A 25,119-nucleotide genomic window follows, 5' to 3' on the forward strand; every position below is an offset into this window, starting at 1 on the left:
TGTCATGTACGTGTCTGGAGCTGTAAGAATTGGAAAAGAAAAAAAGTCTTGTGGAAAAGTGTATATGCCTACTTGAAGGTAGGTCGGTGGATTTAGACTTGTGTCATTATGTCTGTTTGTTTGTCGTCTGAGTGAGTGAGAGGCCTTGCACATGCCGAAGCTGTGTGCTTAATAAAAGCAGCTGTTCCATCCACCACTATATTTGTTACATGTTCAGAAAGTGTTGCCCCAGACAGTAACGGTGCCCCAACTCTGCCTGAGATTTCCCTGGAGGTTTCTCCACCCCCAGGTGGGTACCCCTGATGCTCCCCTTCACTTGCCCCAGAATGTATTGCACCTTTGCACATCCGACTCACGTCACGTGTTTGTTTGTTGTGTGACATCACTTTTTTTTTTTAATTCACTCTGAGAGGCCTGAAAATGAATTTTTCTTGCACCGTATGTTCACACAAAAACCTAATTAGGTGAGATTCAGTGAGAGTAGCCACTTCACCTATCATGCACATAACGGCATGCCTTTACTCCTTTACAGTATGTGCACTTGCCCTGGGATATGGTGCTATTGCTAACTCATGCTGTGGCTGTTTTTGCACCAGTGATATTGTATGACATATTGAGTCATCACACTGGAGGTACCTAGAGGGATTAAGGAAGTTGGGTTTTACTGACTCTCATGGCTGTCAAAATTTTGCTGAAATAAAATCATACACCTGAGTTAGTAAATCCCTGTCTTATTAATCACTCTACTGTATAGATATGCAGAGACCAGATAAATGCTTTATTGGTGTATTTGAGCTCAACGCAAGACACAATCAAGATGTTTATGATAGCTGCTATAATAGTTTTACAGTTACATGGTTAAAATAAAGAAAATTCAAATTATCATGCTAACTTGCTAAAATTAACACCACTGATGCCAAGTGTTAGCATTCATTATAAATATTGCTGTATTTCAGATTTAGAGACCTCCTGGCAAGGATGCAAACTCTTGAATTTACTTGCCAAACTCAAATGTCACCATTTATGATTGTGTCTATCTGGTGCTTAGCTATTTATACCGACCTCACTTGAGCAAGCATTGTCTTGTAAGGCTGCCAGTGTTTGTGCTAAATGCTTGCTGCTCCAGCCTGGCGCTTTGTCTGCTATACAGAGGCAGGAGCAGAGGGGAAAGAGCCTGTAGAGACTGATGGGATGAAACCAGAGCCCACAGAGCCTGAGCCATTACAGGCTGGTGTGGCTCAGGAGCTGAACCCCGTCGACATTGGTTCAAACCAACCAGAGCCTTGTGGGGTTGGGGTGAAAGAGCAAGCAGTGCCTGCTAACTCTGCTCTAAAGGAAGAGGGCACTTGCTCTCCCCCACCACCTGGTAAGTATGCTTCATCAGTATGAAACATTCCCATGTCTCCCTCAGTGAGAGTGCATGTTTTACCCCTCTAGCTCTTCAGCTCAACTCCTGAAATAGGCCCTGAAAGTAGAGCTCATAATTTCAAATGCACACTAGAGTTGCTCAGCAGCATGGCAACAGAAGACCCTTTTTATCCTGCTTTATCCAGAGCGCCATTTACTTGCAGTTGAGAGCCATAACTCTTATCTCCCTGCTAAGAATGCTACAGACTTCAATCACTGACTGACTGACGGAGATATGCATTTGAACCATCTCTCCGTCCAACTCTCACTTTTAATAGCATGCAGAAGTCAATGAAATAGAAAATATATATATATTTGCGCTTGCATTCCGGGTTTTCTGATGTCTAATTATATAAAGAGTGATTAAGTTCAGAGATGGTGAACTAAAGGTGATACAATTTGTGTGAAAGGTGAGTCATCAAACTCGATTATCAATTCTACAAAAATAATTTATAGAAATATCAACAAAGTAAGAGAAAGAATTACAAATACTGTAAATACAGTTTTAATAAAATCTTACAAAGTCACAATTTTCTATGTATAGTAAGTTCAGCTGTAATGAGTGAATTTCAGAGTAACTGTCCAAATTCAGAAAGAAGATGAGGCTCAAGTTCAACACCTGATATTCTTTTAATTCTTTGGTACCAGAGTTGCTTGTTCTTTTGCTGCTGAGAGCCTTGTGACACTGGGAAGAAAAGCCTTGGCCTTCCACAAAGCCGTGTTCCTCCACTTTTTCCTCTCTCAAATGTTTTATGTGACCCAAGCCCAATTATTATTTTTTTGTTGCATGTCATTATTAATTCAAAATCTCGTCTGGCATGTGGTTGATGGCCTTGATGGCCTGATATCTTTGTGTCTTCTTTGCCTGCCAGTGATGGACTTTGGTATATTTTGACAAGTGGGTGTATCTGTCAATTACACCTTTATTGCAGATGATGATTATGCTGCAATCACTACCCCATCCCCAACAACCCAAGCAGGTTGGTACCTGTAACAACCCTAATTTCCTCATTTCCCATCTTTCACCTCCTCCTACCTTCTGAGGATGCAAACCATGAAGCACTCAACCTAAGTCAAACTCTTAACACCACCTGAAAACTAAACCATTTTCACAATAGTTTCTTTAGCCAATCCAGCAATGTGGCTGTAGGGGTGGTGGTATTAGTGGGCTCAATTTATTGCTATTTATTGCTTAAAAAAAGATGCATAACTCATCCCATGTAGCTTGTGCCTTCCCTGTTAAGGAGCAAAAAAGGCACTGAAAATTTTGGAATGTTCTATATACATATATAGTAAAAATATAGGTTGCAGTGTGGATATGTATTATAATAGTAATCTGTGTCTAATCAAACCTGTGAATAATTAGGAATACAATGACACAATGCATGTTCCTGCAAGCGGATACGACCATGCAACCTTGGTGGTCATGAGAGCAATGAGAGCAATGAGAGCAACTGTGAAGAGTAAAATGACATCCATGAGGGTGACTGTTACATTGTAAAAATAATGTATTTTAGCCCTATGAATGACTGTCTTCTAATTTAACAAAATTATGTTGTCTAAATCTAACCTGAAAGTTCCAAAACCATTTTAGTAAAGCTTTGTCGTGTTATTGACTGAATGTAGGGTAATTAAAAAAACAGTTGTCATATATCGGTCTGATGTGGGAATGCTCATATGAGTCAAATGAGACAAATCCCACCTGCCACCAGGGGTGGGTGACTTAGAGAATGTCATTGCAGATTTTATTAGAAGGTGTGAACAAACAACCTATATGGTATTATCCAATCTGTGCGGTTTATTTAAGCTGCAAAGTTTATTTAAGCTATCTATCTCTCTGCTTCATGCTTGCTGTCACTGTCACTGTCGCCCCTCTACACTGTATACTGCCTGCTTTTTCAGCCCATCCACCACCTCAGCATCCACTTGTAGGCACTGGGACAAAATTTCACTTCTCACTCTAACATGAAATTCTTTTATAAACATTTTGAAACATTTACATCACACTTGAGTTGTCTAACAAAAATCTTATTTCTACATCAACTAGACAATTCCTAAAGAGCAATAAGCTATAAAATCTGGCATAGCTCAACATGGTGTGCAATGCCTCCGTAAAATAATTGAGGAAACTAGAAAAGTGGTTGTAAATAGAAGAAGAAGAAAAAGGCACTAATCTGTGGCAAATAAACTCTATCTGAAAGTTATGTCCTTAAGGAAAAACCTTCAGTTGATCCATCAGCTGTTCAATGAAGCCTCATCAGAAATGGTCTCCATGGAAGGATGGATGTCAAGAAACCATTCTTAAGGAAGGGAAACAGGGAGAGAAGGTTGAGGTATGCTGAATGACACAAGAACTGGACTGAAAAGCAGTGGCAACAGGTCTTCTGGAGTGATGAATCCTCCCCAGAGCCTAAATCTCAATATTATTTAAATATATAGTGTGAGATTATGTTGATAGCAAACTGAACAAAGACTAGCCAACATCCAAAGAAGAGCTAAAAATATATATCTAAAAACCTTTAAAGTGGGCAGTAAATAAACTGCTAATATTATAGGACAATTCTATGAGCACACACAATTATTTGAAAAGGAACATCTATGTAACGTCGATATTTATTTATTTATTCATACCATGATTTATTCAGTCGTATAAAATATTAAAGAGTTTATAAAAGCTGTATTTTATTCAGTTTCATTATACTATTTGTGGGGGGAGCCGACACTAAATCTGTTGGTTGAATTAGGCTGACGCTAATGTCTTTGGGTCCAAGATTCCAGAGCTCTATGAAGTACCCAGATGGTACTTCATAGAGAAAATATCTTTATTCATTTGCATCATCGAACAACTTTAACTTGTGTTTGAGATCCCATCCTTTAATCCACTTTTTCTAAATATACTCATGCTCTTAACCTTTATACTTTTTGTTTTGAACTTCATACATTTATCTTTTGTGTGGATTTTTCAGATTACTTTTCCAGTGCAGCGTTTTATTGCCCCTGTAGTTGTAAACTTGCGACAACATGAACATTTGACTTTATTCTGAATGGTTTTAAAATATACATTTCAATTTTACTTAAAAACATTAAGATTATGTGGTTGGATGCCCAAGTGAACATTAGATGGATTATCTACTAAATGACAAAGTAGAGCTAATTCTGGAAGCCTTTCAATGCTGCACAAACAGTATTTATCTAACTATCTATAACCGTTGACTTTATTCTGATTAATTTAAATTATAATTGTGCTTTTTTTCCACAGAGGACGCCAATTCAATCAAGAAACTCTCAATTGAGCTGCCTAGTAAGATCCCTCCATTAAACCCTAGCATCATTTTAGTTTCACTGACCAAAGTGGTGGCTTAGTCTAATTCAGAATGACCCAGTGTCTGAATGTAGGAAACACGATTGAGACATGTTTAATCCGATATTTTGTGTGATTGGAAGTTAGCTTTTCAAAAAGTTGGACATTTCCTTGCTAACATATTAATTAACAAAATTTACAACCCTTTTAACTTAAACTTGTAGGTGTTCACAACCAAGTTTTTGTGGGTTTTTCCCGAAACATAAATGGAAATTTATAGTGGTAAATCCTAAATATTTGAAATTCTAAAAAAATAAATATAAATTTTTCAGCAAACACAATGGATAGACTTCACATCCCTGCTTGTATGTCTGTAACTGCTTGTTTGTGTGTGTGCTTACTTCAGTGGACTTTACAGTATTATTTCTTACAATATGCTGTAAATTTCTCTCTTTGTTTAGATGATAGCGCCCCTGTGCCAGCCACGGGGAGAAAAGACTCAGGTAACAAAATAGTAAAGGCAAAAGAGGTATACTTTGCTCAAATACTATGATGGACTAGATAAAAAAAATAAAAATTCTTGAAATGTCATTGCCCCAACTCACCCAAAATGTATGATGAAATGGAGCTGTCATAAAAATCTTTTTAATTTACATAAGAATTAAGGGATTAATAATACAAAGGAACATTTGATTCTAAAGTTTGTCAGTAGAGAAGTTGCATAAAATGGTAAGTCAGCCTACATGATCTAAATCCAACATACCAGCGGTGCAATTCACCAGCACTCAGACTCCAAGAATTCCAAAGAAGAGTCGAGGATCCCCAAATGAAATATTTGTTAGTATTCCTAATCTATGTTCACGTGTCTATGTTACCATTGTCTGTTTCATGCTTTCCATGTTGCAAAAAGCTGAGATTCTGCTGCTGTGTGACTGTTGAGAGTGCAGAAAAGTGCACAGTTGTTTTAGTTGTTCTTTCTGTCTTTGTAACTCGGGTCTTTCAGATGTGATGCGAAAGGTGGGTGTCGAACTCCTCACTGTATTATTCTTAAAAAGTGGCAAAGGAGAGCTCTGTTTTACACTTGTTTCTCTTCACTGACCAGTGTGGTCTCTAGGAGAGGGTCAGGCTCCTGAGGATGTGGACAAAGTAATTGACAACCCGCCACTTTCCACCCTGCTGATTGAGAAACCCCAGAGTGGAACTGTCCCTGTGGGTGAGTGACCAAACATGGCAGAAGAGTTAAAGAGGGCAGGTAAAAGAAATGCACCGCTGTATAAGTTGTATGAGTATTGAAGAAACAAAGTAAAACTCAAATTCCAAAAAAGTTGGGATTAAATGTAAATAAAAACAAAATGAAATTATCTGCAAATATCACAAACCAATACTTTTTTCACAATAGAAAATGTATCAAACGCTGAATGTGAGACATTTTACTATTTCACGAGAAATATGACATCATCTTAAATTTGATAGCAGCAACATTTCAAAAAAGTTGAGATGAGGAAGCAAAAGGCTGAAAAAGTAAAAGAAAAAACAGCTGAAGGAACATGTTGCACTAATTATGTTAATGAACAACAGGTCAGTAACATGATATATAAAGATGTAAGAAAAAAAATGCATGTTAAAGCTCTGTCATGGAAAGAAGAGGCCATCTGTGAACATGATCCAGAGACACTGCTGCCTTCTCTGGGCCAAAGCTCTTTTAAAGTAGACTGAAGCAAAGTGAAAACTGTTCTGTGGTCAGACGAATTGGTATTTAAAAATAATTTTTGGCCACTGGGTCCTCTGGATTAATGAGGAGAAGGACCATCTGGCTTGCTATCAGCGCTAAGTTTAAAAGCCTGCATCTCTGATGGTATGGAGGTGCATCAGTGCTGATTGAACTGGCAACTTGCACATCTTGAAAGACACCATCAACACTGAAGGTCAGCAAATTAATGTTAAATCCCATAGAATCCTATATCAGACAAAAATGAGACAGCATTCCTCTCCCAAAGGTCCAACTGGTAACCGATCACCTCTGTTCCCACATGTTTACATAGGAGGGGGTGCTACACAATATATTTCATGAAATGGTAAAAATGTCTTGGAGATGACAATGAATGTACCGAATTATACATGATCATCATATTTAATAATACATGAATATTCATAGAATTGACAAGTTTATTCAGCGTAACAATGCTGAATGCTACAATTTCAGAAAATGTTGTTCTCTAAAATAACTTCCTGAATGTAGACAGTACAAAAGGTATTGCAGAAAAAACAGAACTGAACTGACATAGACCAGATCAATCAGTCATCCTACATGCACATTTAGTTGATGGAGCTTTGACACCTCTTACAAACAGCATGAAATGGATGCTATTTCCTTTATGACAACATATGTATTACATAGAAACTGGTAGCTCCCAGCTCCCGCTGTGTACCGAACACAGTGGCAAGAGCAGCACATGTCGTATTCTGTCTGCAAGGGTCGCTAGATTTTCTCTGTGATCATATTTCAATTTTTGTGTCGAAAGGTGGCGACATCACCTTTGTTGCCAAGGTTGAAGCGAAAGATCTTCTCCGCAAACCCACTATCAAGTGGTTTAAAGGGAAATGGATGGATCTGGCCAGCAAGACAGGAAAGCACCTTCAACTTAAAGAAAGCTTTGACCGACTTACCAAGGTACGAACCTCTACAAACAGCACTGCCATTAGGAATCTATAAAGTGAAAACCGTTCATAACAATCATGCTCTTTCACAAATTCTGATGTAACACCCTCTTCACAGGTCCACACTTTTGAGATGCACATCATCAAGGCCAAAGATAACTATGCTGGAAATTACAGGTGTGAGGTGAACTACAAGGACAAGTTTGACAGCTGTTCCTTTGACTTGGAAATTAAAGGTTTGTCACAGAAACATAGTAAATGACCATAGAAGCACAGCATTTGCAGTAATATTAAACATATAATTGTTAATGTTTTACAGAAGCTGAAACGGGCTCACATAGTCTTGATATTCGATCAGCTTTCAAAAGAAGGTAATAAACTGAACAACAATGAGACAACTGCAACCATTACAAATTCAGTATTCAACAGTATTTTCTTTTTTCAAGGTATTCATTTCAGAGAAAGAGATTTTTAGTTCAATATCTACTTTCCTAAATACCTCAAAGCAAGAAGAAAAGAAAAATACCTTTCCCTGTGGTGCAGCAATGAACATTTCTCCTTCAAGTATTATTACTGAATGATCTATATATGTCTGACAAGATGGTTGTAATAATGTCATTTACCTTTCCTCAAGGTAACTACAAATCAACCACTTGATTCAATGTGTAATTAAAGTCCAACACTTACACTTTAAATCTCCATCCAAACAATGTAAAGCAATGCAAAGCATCCCAGTTCCATTGCATTATCACAATGTTGCTGTTTATTAATGTTTCTTGAACATTGCAGAAACATTGTGGCAATATATCCTGGGACAGCTCTTGATGTGTGTTACACAAACCGCCTTGTTTCGAGCTTTTATCCAGAAAAAGACTAAAAAGGTTTCTGTGTAAGCACAAATCGTGTTAGCCTGAAGCTAATGTCTCGATTGACATCAGAGCCTTTGCTTTGTGTTGCTCTTCTGACATTGTTTTCTAGTGCCTGTAACTTTTGCAACTCTGATTAAATCTTCATTAATCTCTCCTTGTTAACAACAGCAGTGAAGGACAAGAAGATGCAGGGGAACTTGACTTTAGTGGTCTCCTTAAACATAGGTGAGAATCACAATTCAACCCCAAGTGGATTTTGTTTTTTTTAGTTTTTTTAAGCCCCTTTTATGGAGGTGCCTCTTTTTCTCTTTGTTTTTCACATCCTTTGAAAAACTGTTGTGGCCTACGGTATAAGTGTGAAGTACACTTCAAGAGATCAGTAATAATAGTATAACAGAGGTTTTCAAAGTCACGTACTGAGGGCGCCTGTCATAATAAATTCACCCATGTTAAATCAAAAGTTATGTTTTATGTTCTTCCAAATTTGTCAGGCCGCTTTGTCCTGCTAATATTCCACAGACATTTGGAAGCTAGTGGAAGCTAGCCAAAACCTTCAAGTCACTTATACATCTCTCCTGTTGAACCGTGATGTTTAAAGTTCACAGATCTGTAGGAAAACAGGGCTTGTTAGAGGCAATTCAAAGTTGAACCTAAATAATCAACAATAATATAACTTGTAAAAATAGTTTCTAACAAATAGCTATGTGATACTGAAGCAGCTTTTATCATACATATTTTTCTTTTCTAAAACTGGCTCAGAGGGCACTAAAATAATTTCAAAAGCAAGAAAATATTCAACAATAAATTTCTACGATGATCTCTATAAACTAAGTAATCTTAGTCTGGTGCCAGTGACTGTGAGTGCTGACATTGCAAACAGACAGTACAGTTACATGCACAACTGTGGTGCATGAGGCCATTTAATTGGACCAACGTCTTTGTCTCTGTATACATCCACAGGAGTAAAATCAAGCCATTGACTGAAGTATGTTAAGGCATTATTCCACTTCTAACTGTTCTCTGTGGGAGATCATCGCACATGTGGGTATAGCTGAATTCAATGCAAAAATATTGTCTTAAAGTTGCTTGAATGATGATTTTGTCAGATGGACTGTAGTATTAAAATCTAGATTTTAATAAAGCAGAGAAACAGTCTAAAATAGCTTCAGGCAACCACCATTCGACATAAGTCTAAATGGTCTTATTTTCAGTCATAACTTCTGATAAGTTTAGTAATTTAAAGCATTAACCGTTTAAAATCTACTTATCTTACATACCTTTAAGCAAGATGAAGACATAGATAGGAAAATTACCCTTTTTGTTTAAAGAGTAAGAATTTTGATAGAAACTGCAGCCATTAGGCACAAGTGAGCTTAAAGTCAATTATTTACTCTCCTGGGAGATGCCTAACAGTTTGAAAACCTCTGTTATATAGCAAGCTATTGTGGTGGCTTAAAGCAAACCCCAAGATGCATATTTGGGATACAGTGCAGGAATTAATTGTGAGCACAACCACACCAAGTCAGTGACACTGTTCACTAGAGAAATTCCACATTTATTTTGGATTTGTCTCTTCTTCTCCCCTACATATTCAGAAATCAAAGGTTAGTAGAGAGAAAACCATAGGTATTAAAACGATTAGACCTTACTGCAGGTGAGTACCGTAACCCTGTAGAGTCCCCAGCATGACATGTAGCTCTAGGAATTGGACGAGCAAGAGTGTTGGCCTCCTGTAGTACGGTAACACTTTATTTAAAGGCGGCATTTCTAACTGCTAATTCAGCATCAGTAATGATGGAAATGGGCCTTGCATCATTTACATTTCGAGGTGACTGTTTGTCATCGAGCTGTGAATTCAAACAGCGCCTTTACCATATGAAGCAAAAAGCACCATTTTGGATCATTACTGATGTGGTAGCGGGCCACAGAGAAATGATGCTGTAGAATAGTGTTATCACTACATTGTCATTTATTTCAATTTAGAAATATAAGGCAAACATCGCCATGTTTATTTCAGCCTTCTTCATATAGGACTGAAAATAAACAGATGAGAAACACAAGCATAAAACGGAATGATAATTCATGCTAATTATCTCGAACCTTTCAGGCATTTGGGAAAATGTCTTCGAAAGAGCTGACTGACTGTTCTTTATTCTAAACCATTTATACACAACATGGCAACATGTTTATTAACCAGCATCTTACAAAGGTAACATCCGCTAATGTATAGACACTTTCATCATTTAACAGTGTCAAAGTATTTCTGAAGTGATTACTGAAACCGACAACTAACAAAGGGATGGGCCAGTTCATGAGAGTGATGTTACAATGTTAAAAATCCTCTTAAAAGCTTTGTTGCAGGTTCTCTCTAAAACCTTGCATACTGCATATCCGCATGTTAATAAATGAAAAAGTTTAAAGTTACAGTGTGTTGAATGAACCAGCATTCCTCTCAAAAGAAATTTTCTTGCTTTGTGACTGCTATCGCGTGCTGCTTTAACCCTGATAAAAACCTTTATGTTTCACTTTTAGAAGAACACAAACCAGCATTCCAATTTCACTTCTCTTTAATACTTCCTCTTCAGTCCTCTATGCATACTAGAAACACGGTACTCTGGGCGGCCCCAGTAACAAGAAGATCCTCTCGAAAACTAATTTCAGAACAATAGATGATAACCAGAGCAGAGTTTGATATAGGTAACACTGTAAAAATGCATTAGATTTGAAGAGCAAAAAGTAATTGTGTATATTTTAGCATTGCAAAGTTACCCTTAAAGCTTCTCATTATGATATCACTTATTGGGTCCTAACAATGATTTTACTGTGGCTGTCCATTCTTAAAGGAAAATTAGGCTTCACTCTTAACTAGATTTAATATTTTCATATTCTTATGTTTAATTTTTGAAAAATTCTTTTTAAACTTCTGAAAATATATTTTGGCAGTAAACGAGTATCTCTAATATAATACAACCCCATTTCTAAAAACATTTAAAAGCTTTGAAAATCTCAGCTCAGTAGCTCCTCATCCCCTCATCCCACTGATTAAGTCTTTTTCAACGGAAGTCTTGCTTATTTCAGCGAGATAGTACAAGTCTTTCCAGACTCTTCTTCTTCTTTTTTTAATGCATTAGTTTAGTAATACATGCAAAACTAAACGGGCCTGTCTGTAGTCCAGATCACCAAAAAACATTGGGTGTAATATGTAATTTTTTTTATTTGGAAAGATGTGAGTAAGAGGAGATGTGTTGCATTTGGAGACAGGCTCTTTATTCCCACTTCTTTTAAACATGTTGCTAGTATGTATTTGTTAGCATCATTAAACCTTCCTTTACTGCTTTTAAAACTTCTGCTTTTTTGCATTAATAGTGATGCTACCATGTTACCATTAACATGCAACTTGAGAGATAATACTCAAAAACAGCTCACTCTGCCCATCTCTTTGTGTGACATGTCCTGAGGAACCACTGAAACTAGAAAGGCACGGGAGGAACGTTTTAAAATAAACAGTAATTGTAAATTGAAGTGGTTGTAAAACCTCTAATTCCATAGATTAATGAGTTGTTCCTCAGAGCACGTTGCAAGCACCAGCATATGACTCATTCTCACAACATTACCTTGTATCCGGCACCATTAGGGAGCATAAACAGCAGGATGATGCTCCAGAAGTGGATGTGTGGGAGATCCTGAAGAAGGCCCGGCCAGACCAATACGAGAAAATTGCTTTTACATACGGCATCACAGATCTGAGGGGTCTGCTGAAGAGGATGAAAAAGATACCTAAAGAGGAGAAGAAAAGCGAAGGTAGATCAATCAACATTTGCACATTGGCAAATATTGTTTGGTGAATATTTTACGTATGTTTCATCACAAGTCAAGCTTTACCCAATACAGACCTTTACTAACTACTATTGGGACTTTAAGCTTTTGCAAAGAAGCTGGATTCAGCATATCAGGTGGATAAAGGCGGAAAGATCCGCTTGGTGGTTGAGCTGGCCGACCCCACAGTTGAGCTGAAGTGGTACAAGAATGGACAGGAAATCAGGCCCACCCCCAAGTATGTAACAACATTATTCTCATTCTTCAGTTCTTTGTCCTCTTGGGTCCAACATTGCACATAAAAATGCACAAAAGGCATTTTCTATCTAATTACATAAAATGCCTTTCATTTTTGGCAGTGTATATTCTTTTAATCTTCGTTTCACCTATTTAAAGCACAAGAGTTCACACATTAACGATTTCACAGGTACCAAATTTCCCAGCAGAAATAAATTGAATTTATCAGTGTAAGACAGTATTTCACACACTTTGCATCACCCTCATAATTTCGAGGCTCTCCTCCTCATGTTCATCCCAGTCAGTCTGCTGCACTGTGAACCATTGCCAGCTGAAGTTCAGTGAACAATGAAATTTCTCTCAACTGTAATGTGGATTGTTTATGATTACAATGAATTTGCATGGACATGTGCAGTAAAAGGACCCAAGTATACATTTGGGTGTAAATGCATTGTATGATGTCTTTAATTGCCATTAACAATCATATGTCCTATTCCAAGCAGGAAAAAGGTGGTACCTCCTTCACAGGCCTTTAACCAAGTCTGGCTTTGGGACAGTTTTAAGACTCAGAGCATTGTTTTTTTCGGGGGGAAGTGTTTTTTTTTTAAACAAAGCATGAATTTAAACTTTATTTTTGCAATTATTTTTAGGACAATGATTATTGTGAATATTAGTAAAGCAGAGGAAAAAATAATGCACCGGGAACAAATGTACATATATGTGGGATGAACATAACATTATTAGCTAGATGCTAAAATAGGATAATAAGCATGACGTGCTATTATGATTACTATTTGTGTCATATAAATCTAACCATTCCATTCTTACTCCAACAACGTCACATGCTTCCATTTGTCAGGAGAGCCTGAAGGCACAAATCAACACAAAGGGAAGTCTTAAGCGTCAGTGAAATAGTGTGAGACTGTGTATTCATTAAAGGTGCTTGAGTGTCATGAGGCTGCATATTATAAACTAAATTGCTACCTTGTCCTAAAGCCGGACAAGTAGTTTTGATGCCTAAACCCAACCACATAGCAAGCTAATTTAAAAGTAAAGACAGAGCGAATTGAAAACAAAAAAGAAGAAAATGAAAAATACAACCAAAAAGGTTTTTTCCAAAACTTAGGTGTCATCATAGAGATGCCTTCAAATGGAGTTTACATTTCCTAAAAAGCTACAGGTGCATGAGTCAGATATAGAACCTTCCAAACACACAAGTTTAATTAGAAATAAGACGTCTGGCTTTAATCTAAAATAATGTTCAAACCCTTCTGAAGTGAAAACTTGTCACAAACTCATTCACAGAAATAATTACTTCATACTCATGACTTGTAAATCAGTTTGAATGAAAGCATCAACTTACCCACCGTAAAATAAAAACATGATTATAAATTATAAATGGTAAATCCTGTCAACGGGTTGTTGTTTTTAAAGGAAAATGAAGAATGGATGAGCTGTGCAGCATTTTCAGGGTTAATATCAACTTTAAATTTTAAGACAATGATTCAGGTTGATTTATAGCATCCCACAACAGAGACAATAGATTTTAGGATTTCAGACTTGAAGAGCTGTAAACTACATCGAACTGTGTTAGTCATACATGCAATAGTTGAATATGCTGTTCAAAGCCATCTGAAGTTAAAGCCATCTGGGAGGATATTGCTGTTTTCTGGTTCTGATCTTCTTTGCCATTGTTCTGGAGACTTTTCTATAAAACTCTCCCTTTTTATCCTCCTCTTTGTTGTAACACTGTTGCCAACCACATACTTTACCCCTCCAGGCATGATGTCTCTCTGTCTTTGTCTACCTCTCTGTATGTGTGTTGTATCGTGGTACTCCTTCCTGTCTGCCATAATTACTTCCTGTGTTCCGGCCCCATTCTGGCTCTACTGCTGACTTTAAGTCAAAGGAAGTAAGTTAATTAGTATACTTGATGCTCCCTTCTTCATGTCAGCCTGATCCTGCTGTGTGTAGTCTCACTTATGGGTTTCTGAAGAACATTTGAAGCATGCTAAATGAATAATAATGACATTTTGTACACATTTCTGTTCATTTTATTAAAAAAAAAAAGTTGCCTGTATTTATTTAGGTGACCAGTGATATAATTAATGAACTTCATATTTAGGTATATTTTTGAGCATAAGGGCACACAAAGGATTATGGTCATCAACAACTGCAACGGTAATGATGACGCAGCCTATTCGGTAGTTGCAGGGGAGGAGAAATGCGCTACAGAGCTGTTTGTCAAAGGTATCTTCATGAATCTTTCACTTTTTCATAAAGTCATCTGTAAAATTATACTAGACTATCCAGATCAACCCATTTTCAGTTTCATCTTTGCCTCTTCTTTTACAGAGTTACCGATTAAGATCGTTAAGGGTATTGAGCCTGTAAAGACGACAGTGAATGAGAGGATTGAGTTGGAGTGTGAGGTGTCAGAGGAAGGCGCTAAAGTCAAATGGTGAGACCCATATGATGCTTTAAAAGATGCTATATATAACATTATCAGTAATGTAATGATTGGTATGGGCCTGAAAAGGTAAAATCCACTACTTCTCAACAGCTCAGCTGATGTTTTTGTAATGAAAATTAACATTTTAGAAAAGTGAAACAGTTTTCTAAGAAAACCAATCAATAATTGGTTCCTTTATCTCTCTTTAAAATAACAATTATAAGCTACTTTAAAAAAATCCATGGTAAATACTATCTAAGTATTTAGCTTACTATATAAGCATATCATATTGCTTATATACGCTTGGATCTCTATGTGACTATTCAAAATGCTATTACAGGATGAAGAATGGTGTTGAGGTTCCAACAGGAGTGCGTTCGAGATACAGAGTTAAGTGTGAGGGGACCAAACACTATCTGGTGATCGACGATGCCTCTAGAGATGACACTGGGACATATTCCGTCATGGCCAGTGGTGGCACATCTGAGGCTCATGTTCAAGTTGACTGTATGTAGTATCTTTCTGTTTTTGCAATGGTTTGCATGCTTTTTCAAAGACATTTACTCAATTCTGTTCTACCACTGTACTTCTATGTAGTGAAACCCCTGAAGGTGCATCAGGACCTGCAGGATATGACGGTGGTGCTGGGACAACCCATCAAGTTAAACTGTGAAATCTATCCAGGAAACGTCCCAGGACGTTGGTACAGGAATGGGCAGCTAATCCAGCCCAGTGATCGTATCAACATTATACACAAGAATAGGTAAGACTCCTATGTGGTACTCTTTTAGGATAAAACTTTTCTGACACTAACATCTTTTTGATTTTTCAGAGTTCACCGACTTGAAATAGAGACCAGCTCTCTTCATGATGCAGGAGATTACACTTTTGTACCTGAGGGGTATTCACAGAGCCTTTCTGCCAAAGTCCACATCATTGGTACACACACTACAGCATGCTTCGCTCAATAGGAGCATTTAATTCTTTCCAAATCCTTTCTGTAATGAAAAAATCCAACTCAATTTTCTACAGACCCTCCAAGAGTACACCTGGAAAGCTTGAACTTCCCAGACAACACAGTCACAGTGGTGGCAGGAAACAAACTACGCTTAGAGGTCCCCATCAGTGGAGAGCCAGCACCCAGAGTGGTGTGGATGAAGGGGGAGAGGGTAAGCTTTTTTTTTTTTTTTTTTTTTTTTTAATTGGTCTCCTAGATGATAAGTTTGGGATCATGCTTTTCCATGAAAAGAAAAAAACCGAGAGCACCTTTTTTCAGCCTCTTGATTAGAAGAAGGTAATTGATAAAATCAAAATATGTAATATCCCCAAACCTTAGAATATAATCATGACATAGTCACAGGCCCACCTTGTAACTGTAACTGTCTTATTATTTCAGGTGATTCTTGATTCAGGCCACCGTGTCCGAGCTGAAACGTATGGCGACCAGACAAGCCTCACAATTGAGGTCACAGAGCGAGAAGACACAGGCAACTATAAGATAGTTTTGCAGAATGAGGCTGGTGAGGACACAGCCAGCATCAGAATCAAAGTTGTCGGTAAGAGAGCAAATGTGAAATAAAAAACAATAATTCACAGAAGCATTTGCTGTATTTTTTTCTTGAATGGTTCATTTGAGCGCGTGTTGCCTGCAGATATTCCTGACCCTCCTGAAGCACCTTTGGTCCCAGTTGTGGGTGGTGACTGGTGCTCCATGACATGGGAACCACCGAAATATGATGGAGCCTCACCAATATTAGGTAAAGATTACATAATGTCTAATATCAGAGCTTAAAATAATGTCTTGGTGTTAAAAAGGCAAGTTTTCTGACCACTCTCTGTAGGCTACTTCGTTGAGAGAAAAAAGAAACAGAGCTCCAGATGGATGAGGCTGAACTTTGACCTGATCAAAGAAACATTATTTGAACCCAAGAAGATGATTGAAGGGGTGCCATATGAAGTGCGAGTCTTTGCAGTCAATGCTATTGGTGTGTCCAAACCCAGTGAACCATCTAAAGCCTTTACTCCCCTCGGTGAGTGGCCTCAGTGTCTCCTAGGCAGCATAAACACTAAAATTAAAGTGATAAGTGCCTATTATCTGTCCAGGAGAGAAAAATACACTCTTACATAAGGCTTCAGATCATCAGTTTCATAATAATGGGCAAATTTTCAAAGAGTGGTCGTGTGAAGGCCCATGTGCCATCTGCCCTTGGTAACCCACCAACGCAGCTGTTGCCCCCTGATACCCACCATCCCAAGCATTCTGACTGTGACCTCTACAGGACATGCAAGAGCTTTAAAGGATATTAAACATGTCTTTATAATGGCTGCCAAATCATCTGCGGATTAGAGGTTTAGCAGATCACGTCTATGAGAGGCTTCAATAGGAGTCAAATATGATTCAGAACACAAGAATAGATGGCATGAGCAGGGACTAATGAGATCTGACAGGGAGACTGATACCGGTCAGGGAGCAAGGCGCCTTGCTCACATGCTCATAACTAACCAGAATAGATGTTTTCTTATCTTGTTTATATCCATTGTTGGAAGACAAATGAGGAATAGATGTGACTCTTCTGATCTCTAAAACCTTCATCTCTTCTCAGCTGTGACCAGTGAGCCCACTATGTTGGTTGTGGATGATGTCACTGACAACACAGTGACAGTCAAGTGGCGTCCACCCGAAACCATTGGAGCTGCCGGGCTGGATGGATACTTAGTGGAGTACTGCGTTGAAGGAAGTGAGTCAAACTCCACTTTGCAAAGAACCCTACAGAAAGCAACACATACTCTGGTCACCCATCACTGGTCACAACATAATTTACACGCTTTCATCGAGAACATCGTAGCCTCCACTATATAAATTCAGCTAATTAGATAACAATCTCTAGGATTTATTTCATAAAAATAGTGTGAAGCAGTCAGGATGAGCATTAGCACCTCCAAGTCTGAGGCCATGACAAATTCACCAGACATATATAACATGAAACATGCCTCAAAGCTGCGAATACAGTCTTCCCAACTAAAACTTTAATAGATCCATTGTGACATGTTAAAAACTATAAGATCCTTGTTATTGCAGAGCCTTTTGAAGGCCAAGCTGTCTGTAGATGTTTATTTCGAACCCACAGAGCAGAACTTGGTGCAGATATAGATTGTTTGTTTTTTTAAATGGACTTATTATCCCACCACAGGTAATGACTGGGTAATATCCAACAAGGAACTGACCGATAAAACCAAATACACCATCACTGGACTGAGCCCCGGGTGTAAAATTTTAGTTCGAGTGAAAGCCATCAATGCAGCCGGAGCCAGCGCTCCACGGACTCTGCAGCACGCCATTCTGGTCAAAGAAGTTGTTGGTGAGCTCTAAGAAATATGTAATGTATGTTCAACAGCAGCTTAGCTTAGAAATGGAAACTAAGATATCGATTAAACATAGATGTTACTTTTATGGAGACGTGAAATCAAATTTTGTCCAACTCTTACACACCTCCACAGAACCACCCAAGATCCGTGTTCCACGACACCTGAAACAGACATACACTCGCAAAGTTGGAGAAGCAGTAAACCTTGTGGTGCCTTTCCTGGTAAGCCTCCCACCTCCATTCATGTATAAGTCTCTAAGTAAAATGCTGCACTAATGTTGCTTTACTCTTCTCTACAACCAGGGTAAACCCCGACCAAAGGTCACCTGGCTGAAGGAAGGACAGCCAATTGAGCCTTCCCATGTTAACATCCGTAATACAGACTGTGATAGCATCATCTTCATCCGCAAAGCGGAGCGCAGCCACTCTGGGAAGTATGAGATGACAGTGCAGGTTGAAAACCACGTGGACACAGCTATTATTGACATACAAATTGTAGGTGAGTGAACTCATCAGGTCTGACAGTTCTTACAATAAAACTGAGCCCACTTTCATTTTAGCTTAGATATTTACTTGCAGTTTTCTTTTTATATTTAGATCTCCCTGGACCTCCAAAGAGTGTGATTATTGAAGACGTATGGGGAGAAAATGTAGCTCTGGTCTGGACTCCCCCGAAAGACAATGGGAATGCCCCGATAACAGGCTACACCATTCAAAAAGCAGACAAAAAGACAATGGTAGAACTCATTTATACAAAACTGAAACCACAGTTGAGAAAGGCTCAAATTTAAGCATGTCTATGCGATTATCAAATGGCTTGTTTTACTCTGCTTTTTCAGGAGTGGTTTACATGCATTGAGCACTACCATCGCACCTGTGTCACTATCACAGAATTGGTGGTTGGGAACGAGTACTTCTTCAGAATTTTCTCTGAGAACATGTGTGGTCTGAGTGAACTTGCCACCCAAACCAAAAACAGCGCTCTCATCGTGAAAGAAGGTACAACTGTGTGTATGACGTATGGAATTCCATTAGTATTAAACATAGCTCTAAAAACTAACACTATGGCAATGAAATCAATTCTAAAATGAATTAATAATATATAAATAAGGATCAGTATGGTTCAGTTAACAAATATATTTTTAGTTTTTTAGAGGACAAAACAAAAGTCAATGAAGTTGTTCCATTTGCCGACTATATTTTTCACAGCTGAAAAGGTACTGTCAGTGATCTTTTCCACCCTTCGCACAGGGTTCAGGGTATGACTGACAGGCCCTTAAAACAGAGGTGTATCAGTCTCAAGAGATGATGAATGAAAAAACACATTGTCTTTCCCTCATCACAAAGGGATTTTCCCACATGATACCGCTCAGCGACCGTATCATGCACAACCCCATTCCTTTACCATTACCCCCACAGGCTTGCAGATGAAAACGCCGGAGTACAACGACCATGACTTCAAGGAGCCACCAAAGTTCACACAGCCGCTTATCAACACTTTTGCCGTTGCTGGGTACAATGCTACTCTAAACTGTAGCGTCCGTGCAAATCCAAAGGTAGGTGGTAGAACAACAGATCAGATCTATGTTGTATTTCAGCGCTGATTCTCCTAACAGTGTGCAAAAAGCAATAGTATCACACCGATGACCATACCGTTTTATTACCAGACAATGTACTGTTAGTATTCAGGTTCAGTTTTTGGCAAGTTCCTGTGCAGTGGCAGCCTGATGCATTCACTTTTGATTTTACCTCCATATAAGGTAGTTTACATGCTCTGGCTGAACTTTTCGGCTTGTTTACAACCTGACTGTGATCACCTGCCTTCTTTCTTCTTTTTTTTATATTTTACTGAAGTTTGGATGTTAAATTGACTTCAATATCTCTGTTTCAATCCAGATATGAAAAAATCACATATATGCAACAACAAAAAGTTTTCATTAAAGCTCATTGTTGCATTTAAACTATCATAAACCATGATCAAACCACATATTATATGTGTATGATCACTAAAATAAATATTCTATTCTTTTAATGCCACAATTATTGTCAATAACAGTATAATGTGACACCCTTAGCACAAAGTATGAGTCGGAATGTGAAATAACTATAATATTGTGTAGACAGTGTATTGCATTTCGCAATGTTTTTTGTGCTATGAAAATAGGCAATCTCTGCAGTCTTAGATTTTGAGTTTGAGTTTTTAGTATTTAAAAGAATTGTTCCAGTCAACAAAATGTAACATTGTTTCCTCATCCAGACCTGACTGAACTGATTAACCGAATTATCATAACTGACAGAAATCAGGGATAGAATAAAAGTTCCAATAAAGCAGAATCATTCTGAAATCAATACAAGGCGTTAGTCCAGATGTTTTTAACTCACCCACGTGTTACATCATGATCTTTGTCTGCCAACAGCCCAAAGTGATCTGGATGAAGAATAAGATGATTATCTTCGACGACCCACGCTATCGTATGTTTAGCAACCAAGGAGTCTGTACTCTGGAGATCAGGAAGCCTAGTCCTTATGACGGTGGCATGTACACCTGTAAGGCCATCAATGACTTGGGGGAGGCTCAAGTGGATTGCAAGCTAGAGGTCAAAGGTCAGTGTGGACTTGGAGGTGACCTTGATACCTCTGAGTATATGAGCCTGATTTCCCAAATTTTACTTTGTAGTTTTGTGTTAATGATAAAAAATAAAGCATTTCCTTCTGAGATTAGCCTTCTTACACTGAAAACAGAAAATTTTAACTTTTTATAATCTCTATCATATCGCTTTCATGAGTGTAAAAAAACAAGGTAACTTTTGGGAAACCAACTCTGAGACAGTGTAGTGTTTGAACTGTGTTTCAGTCTACCAAAGGGACCTTACAGGAGGTGGACATGTAAGTATTTACACAGGGCTGCACCAGATATTCCTAAATATATTGCTAAAGATTTGCGATCTTATAGTACGAGGGTGGCTTTCAAAAAATGCATTTTCTTTACAGAATCTTTGAAAAAATTGTCAAATATGTCTATTTGAATGCAGTTAAGCAATGCTACATTTATAGAAATAATTTGTTCTTATTTAGAACAAAAAAATATATATATCTAGACTAATTAAATATTTGTATGAGACTGGCATCCAATTGCACAGAGCCAAGTAATTTCCTTCAAAATGTTTATTCCCTGAATCGTATTGTACGCTATGGATCTAGATATGTATAAATCGCCTTTATGGGACAGATTCAAACCCTTAATGTTGTGGGTTGTTTGCTGCAACCAAAAAGCTTGAATATTGTTATATGTAAATCTAAACTCAGTCAGTAACTAAGTTTGAATTTATGAGCATCTGGTGCAACTGGTTGCTGATAAAAAAAAAATTATTTTTTAAAGATACAAATAACTACATGATAGTAATAATAATACCAGTCTGTTCATGTGTGTTATCTGTACATAATACCTAGTCACACTTTTTCGTCACAACTTGCAGGTGTTTATCCATTGTGTTCTCACACATCTCTATCCAATCCAGCCCATCCAGCCATCCTGTTCATCATCACAGCACAAAACCTCAGCACACAGACTTGTAATATTCTTGTGTTTTATTACTTAATGTCTCCATCTTAAACTATTCTCCACAGATTCCAGTGTCTCCTATATGCTACACGGTTAACTCCTCATATAAAGAGATCAGTAATAACTCAACTCTATTCCCTGGTGCAAACATATAACTCCATGTAAACATTTTGTTAACCCCTCTTCTCTTCTCTCTCCCCCAGTCCAAACTCAGGAATTGTGAATGTATGTTCTCATATAAGGTAAGCTTTCATATGGTTTTGGCATATGAAGCTTATGTCATTCATTATGCATCTTTCAGCCAGTCTGTGTAACCTCGCTTTAATTAATTAGTGGGACTGTAGCAGCTTATCATCTCCATAAAAGCAGAGCTCAGATAAAGAACCTGTGGTGTTTGCATGACAGATTTTGTCAGGGGGAATCCCTTAGCTGCCCGATTTAAATAACTCAGCACTGAACGTTTTAAGTGACTACTGATGTGAAATATGAAATCAAAGACGATCTCTCACGAAACTTGTGACAGAGACAAGGTAAGTTAAATGTTTTTCAACTTTTTTAACCTTTGCTGAGAAATCCAGAAAATCATCAGTGGAAGTAGGGCTATAGAATGCAATGAATACACCAGCTGCTGCTGAACATCATGATACATGTAAAGACAGCATGCTAAATTAAAGTTCTGTTTGGATCTGTTTGATATGTGGTGAACACATGAAAAGAGACAACATAATTTTTCTTGTAGGCTCTCACTTGTTGTAGTTGACTGACGATGTTTAAAGACATCTGGATTTTGTTCAGATTGTGGACTTGCATTGTGCCTGGTTGTGGAATCAAATGTGTATTTGCTATAAACTGTGTCCCAGTTCCATACTGCTCTGAATTGTCAGTTATTCATGCTGTTGACACTGGAAAATATTACAATCCCAGTTCAATAAAGGTTGGGATACTGTATAAATGTCAAATATAAAAACAGAACACAATGATATGCAAAATTCATAAACCAATGTTGTATTCATTTTAGAACAGTGAGAGTTTACTATTACTTGAAAAATATGAGCTTATCTGGAATTTGATGGCAGCAACAAAAGGATGGGACGGGGCCCCGTTTAACACTGTGTAGCACCCCCTCTTCTTTTAAGAACAATCCGTAAACATCTGGTAACTGAGGAGACCAGTTGCTGGACCTTTGGGAGAGGAATGTTGTCTCAGTCATGTCTGATAAAGCTGCTCAACAGGCCAGGGTCTTCTATTTGTGATTCATGATGTGCCAAATGTTTTCAATTGGTAAAAAGTCTGGAGTTCCAGTCCAGCAAGTGGATTTTTCTACAACCCCTGACAAAAAGCTCTCTTGTTCTGGCCACGCTTCCTGCCAATCAGCCAGGTGCAACAGCTCATGAAGCTCCAGAAGCATTCTCTTTAAAGTTCTTTGAAGCAGCTTCTTTTTTCTCCTCTCCCAAACCTTGTAATGTGTCTGCCATCAAATTCGAGATAAGCTAATGCTTTTCATGAAATAGTAAAATGACTCTCTTTTTGTTCTTTTATGAATAAAATTAGGTTTTTCAGCTCTGCAAATCGTTGCATTCTGATATTTCATTTTACACAGCGTCCCAAGGTTTTTTGGATTGGGATTTTTAAACAAATACATTGTCTTGCTGTATTTGTTAAGCTTAATTTGTGTGTATTGTCAAGTATGCTTTAATTTTTTTTCTAAACCATGTCAAAGGTGTAACTCTGTGGATGGTACTGTAGGTCAGTGAGACTGTTTTGGTATAGACTAAATTAGCTCAACTAATTTTGATGGATTGCTATGAGGTTGAGTGTAGAACTACCTGGTACCCAGATGGTGAATCCATGTAACTAAGGTGATCTCCATTCCTCCATCAAGTGCCACATATAGCATTATTTTTTGCTGGACATGGATTACCAGACAACTACGTAACAGTTACAGTCCATAGATAATGCGTCCTTCAGATGTAGCTACGAAATTCAGTGCAAACATTCCTGGTGCACAGGGAATATATCCATGTGAAACAGATTGTTAGCTGACATTTTTTTGTTTAGTGCCACATTTCACCCTATTTTTCTATTTGTTTTCCTACATCTACATCTCTACTGTGTGTTTAGTGCTTCTCATGTCAGCATGCTGATATCATAAACTACATTAATGAGCATGGAAAACATTGCATCTGTTAAAAAAAAAAAAATCGCACTGTAACTCTCACCCTGTTGGAAGAATTTAACTGAAAGAATTGTTGTGTCCGATTCCAGCATTACAAGTCTACTTCAGCTATTTTAAACTTGTTGTAAACTATCTGCAAAAACACCATACCAAGACAATCGGTCTTTTATATGGAACTGGGAAAAACAGATTTATGAATTGAGTGTGCATTGTGCAGATAAGCTATTCTGACCAATTGTTCTTCCCTCGCCTTCCCTTCCTCTCATCTCAACAACAGAGTTATTACAGTTTCTCCTCTTCGATTTTTTTTAATACTCTATTCTACTTCTTCTTCACCTTCCTCCGTCTGCTCTCTTCTCTCCACACATGCTTCTGCCATCTCCAGCTGCATCATAACTTTTTCTTTTTGTCACATAGGAGGCTTCACTTTCTGTGAGCTCATGAAACGCGGAGTGCCCCTACACCTGATTGAGAAGTACATGAACGAGACAAAGACTGTTGAGCAAGAGAAGTAAGACCGAAAACAGTGCAATAAGACAATTGGGCGTTGCAGACATCAGCCGCCATTAGTCGGACCTCTTCTCTTACCTTCTGATGTCAGCCGGCTGATAGCGGATGGAGGAGTGGTGGGACAGGAGGGGGTTTGAGGGAGGGTGTACTGGTCTGTGGTGTGGCATGCTGTGTGCAGATTTGGTGCTTGAAGAAAACCAGCTCATTCTCTCTGTCACCTTGTTATGTTTAAAAGACTCAGCTCAGATGCATGTCAGCAGTGTTTTGGTTCAAACTTTGATAAAGACATTTTGTGTGTAAAAAGAAAAAAAACTAATGCAAAGCACATATAGCACAAACAGTGATTCACCCCTACAGTATTTACATGTGGATTTTTGTTGGCAGTGAGTGATTAAGGTGATCATTTTTCTCTGGGGTCTGAAAGAAAGGAATGGTAATGTGTTAACTAAGCCTTACTGGTAGTATAGTGTCAATGTATTTCTGTATGGCAAGAAAAAATGACAAGACTTAAGTAATGTTGGAAAAAGAAATATGTTGATCCTCCTGATTTAAATCAGCATTTAACTTTTTTCTGTGCAAATGGTTTCTGTCTAATAGGCGAGAAAATGTATAGGTTTACACACAGTTCATATTCTGCATGACACATTATGATTTTTGGGTTGAAATTGGACTAGGTTTGGTTGAGGTTCGATCATATGTGCATGCCTTTGCATCTGTAATGATGACATATGGATTAAAATAAACCTTAAATTTGAAAATTTGTCTT

General features: G+C 38.0%; 1 protein-coding gene across 4 annotated transcripts; it reads left to right on the plus strand.

Annotated features, from left to right (window-relative positions):
* The first annotated feature begins 222 nt into the window (after nt 1-222).
* mybpc1 (myosin binding protein C1) lies at nt 223-25,113 on the plus strand. 4 transcript variants are annotated; one of them, XM_072377065.1, is made up of 32 exons: nt 223-289; nt 1,151-1,366; nt 2,340-2,387; nt 4,667-4,708; nt 5,170-5,211; nt 5,811-5,921; nt 7,231-7,379; nt 7,485-7,602; nt 7,686-7,737; nt 8,404-8,460; nt 11,870-12,036; nt 12,157-12,289; nt 14,192-14,200; nt 14,414-14,538; nt 14,644-14,749; nt 15,081-15,247; nt 15,338-15,503; nt 15,573-15,679; nt 15,773-15,909; nt 16,137-16,296; nt 16,393-16,497; nt 16,582-16,770; nt 17,344-17,478; nt 17,932-18,099; nt 18,239-18,327; nt 18,409-18,604; nt 18,703-18,842; nt 18,945-19,104; nt 19,525-19,661; nt 20,523-20,709; nt 21,871-21,909; nt 24,261-24,351. In XM_072377065.1, exons 2-31 carry the CDS (start codon nt 1,192-1,194, stop codon nt 21,888-21,890), a joined length of 3,597 nt encoding a protein of 1,198 aa, XP_072233166.1. In that variant the 5' UTR covers nt 223-289; nt 1,151-1,191; the 3' UTR covers nt 21,891-21,909; nt 24,261-24,351. The 4 variants fall into 4 exon arrangements, with proteins under 4 accessions (XP_072233166.1, XP_072233163.1, XP_072233165.1 ...); XM_072377062.1 differs by lacking the exon at nt 21,871-21,909 and having other exon boundaries at nt 24,261-25,113; XM_072377064.1 differs by lacking the exons at nt 8,404-8,460; nt 21,871-21,909 and having other exon boundaries at nt 24,261-25,113.
* The last annotated feature ends 6 nt before the right edge of the window (nt 25,114-25,119 follow it).

Source organism: Leuresthes tenuis, unplaced genomic scaffold (genome assembly GCF_036924035.1).
Source record: "Leuresthes tenuis unplaced genomic scaffold, fLeuTen1.0.hap1 SCAF_23, whole genome shotgun sequence".
Classification (NCBI taxonomy): domain Eukaryota; kingdom Metazoa; phylum Chordata; class Actinopteri; order Atheriniformes; family Atherinopsidae; genus Leuresthes; species Leuresthes tenuis.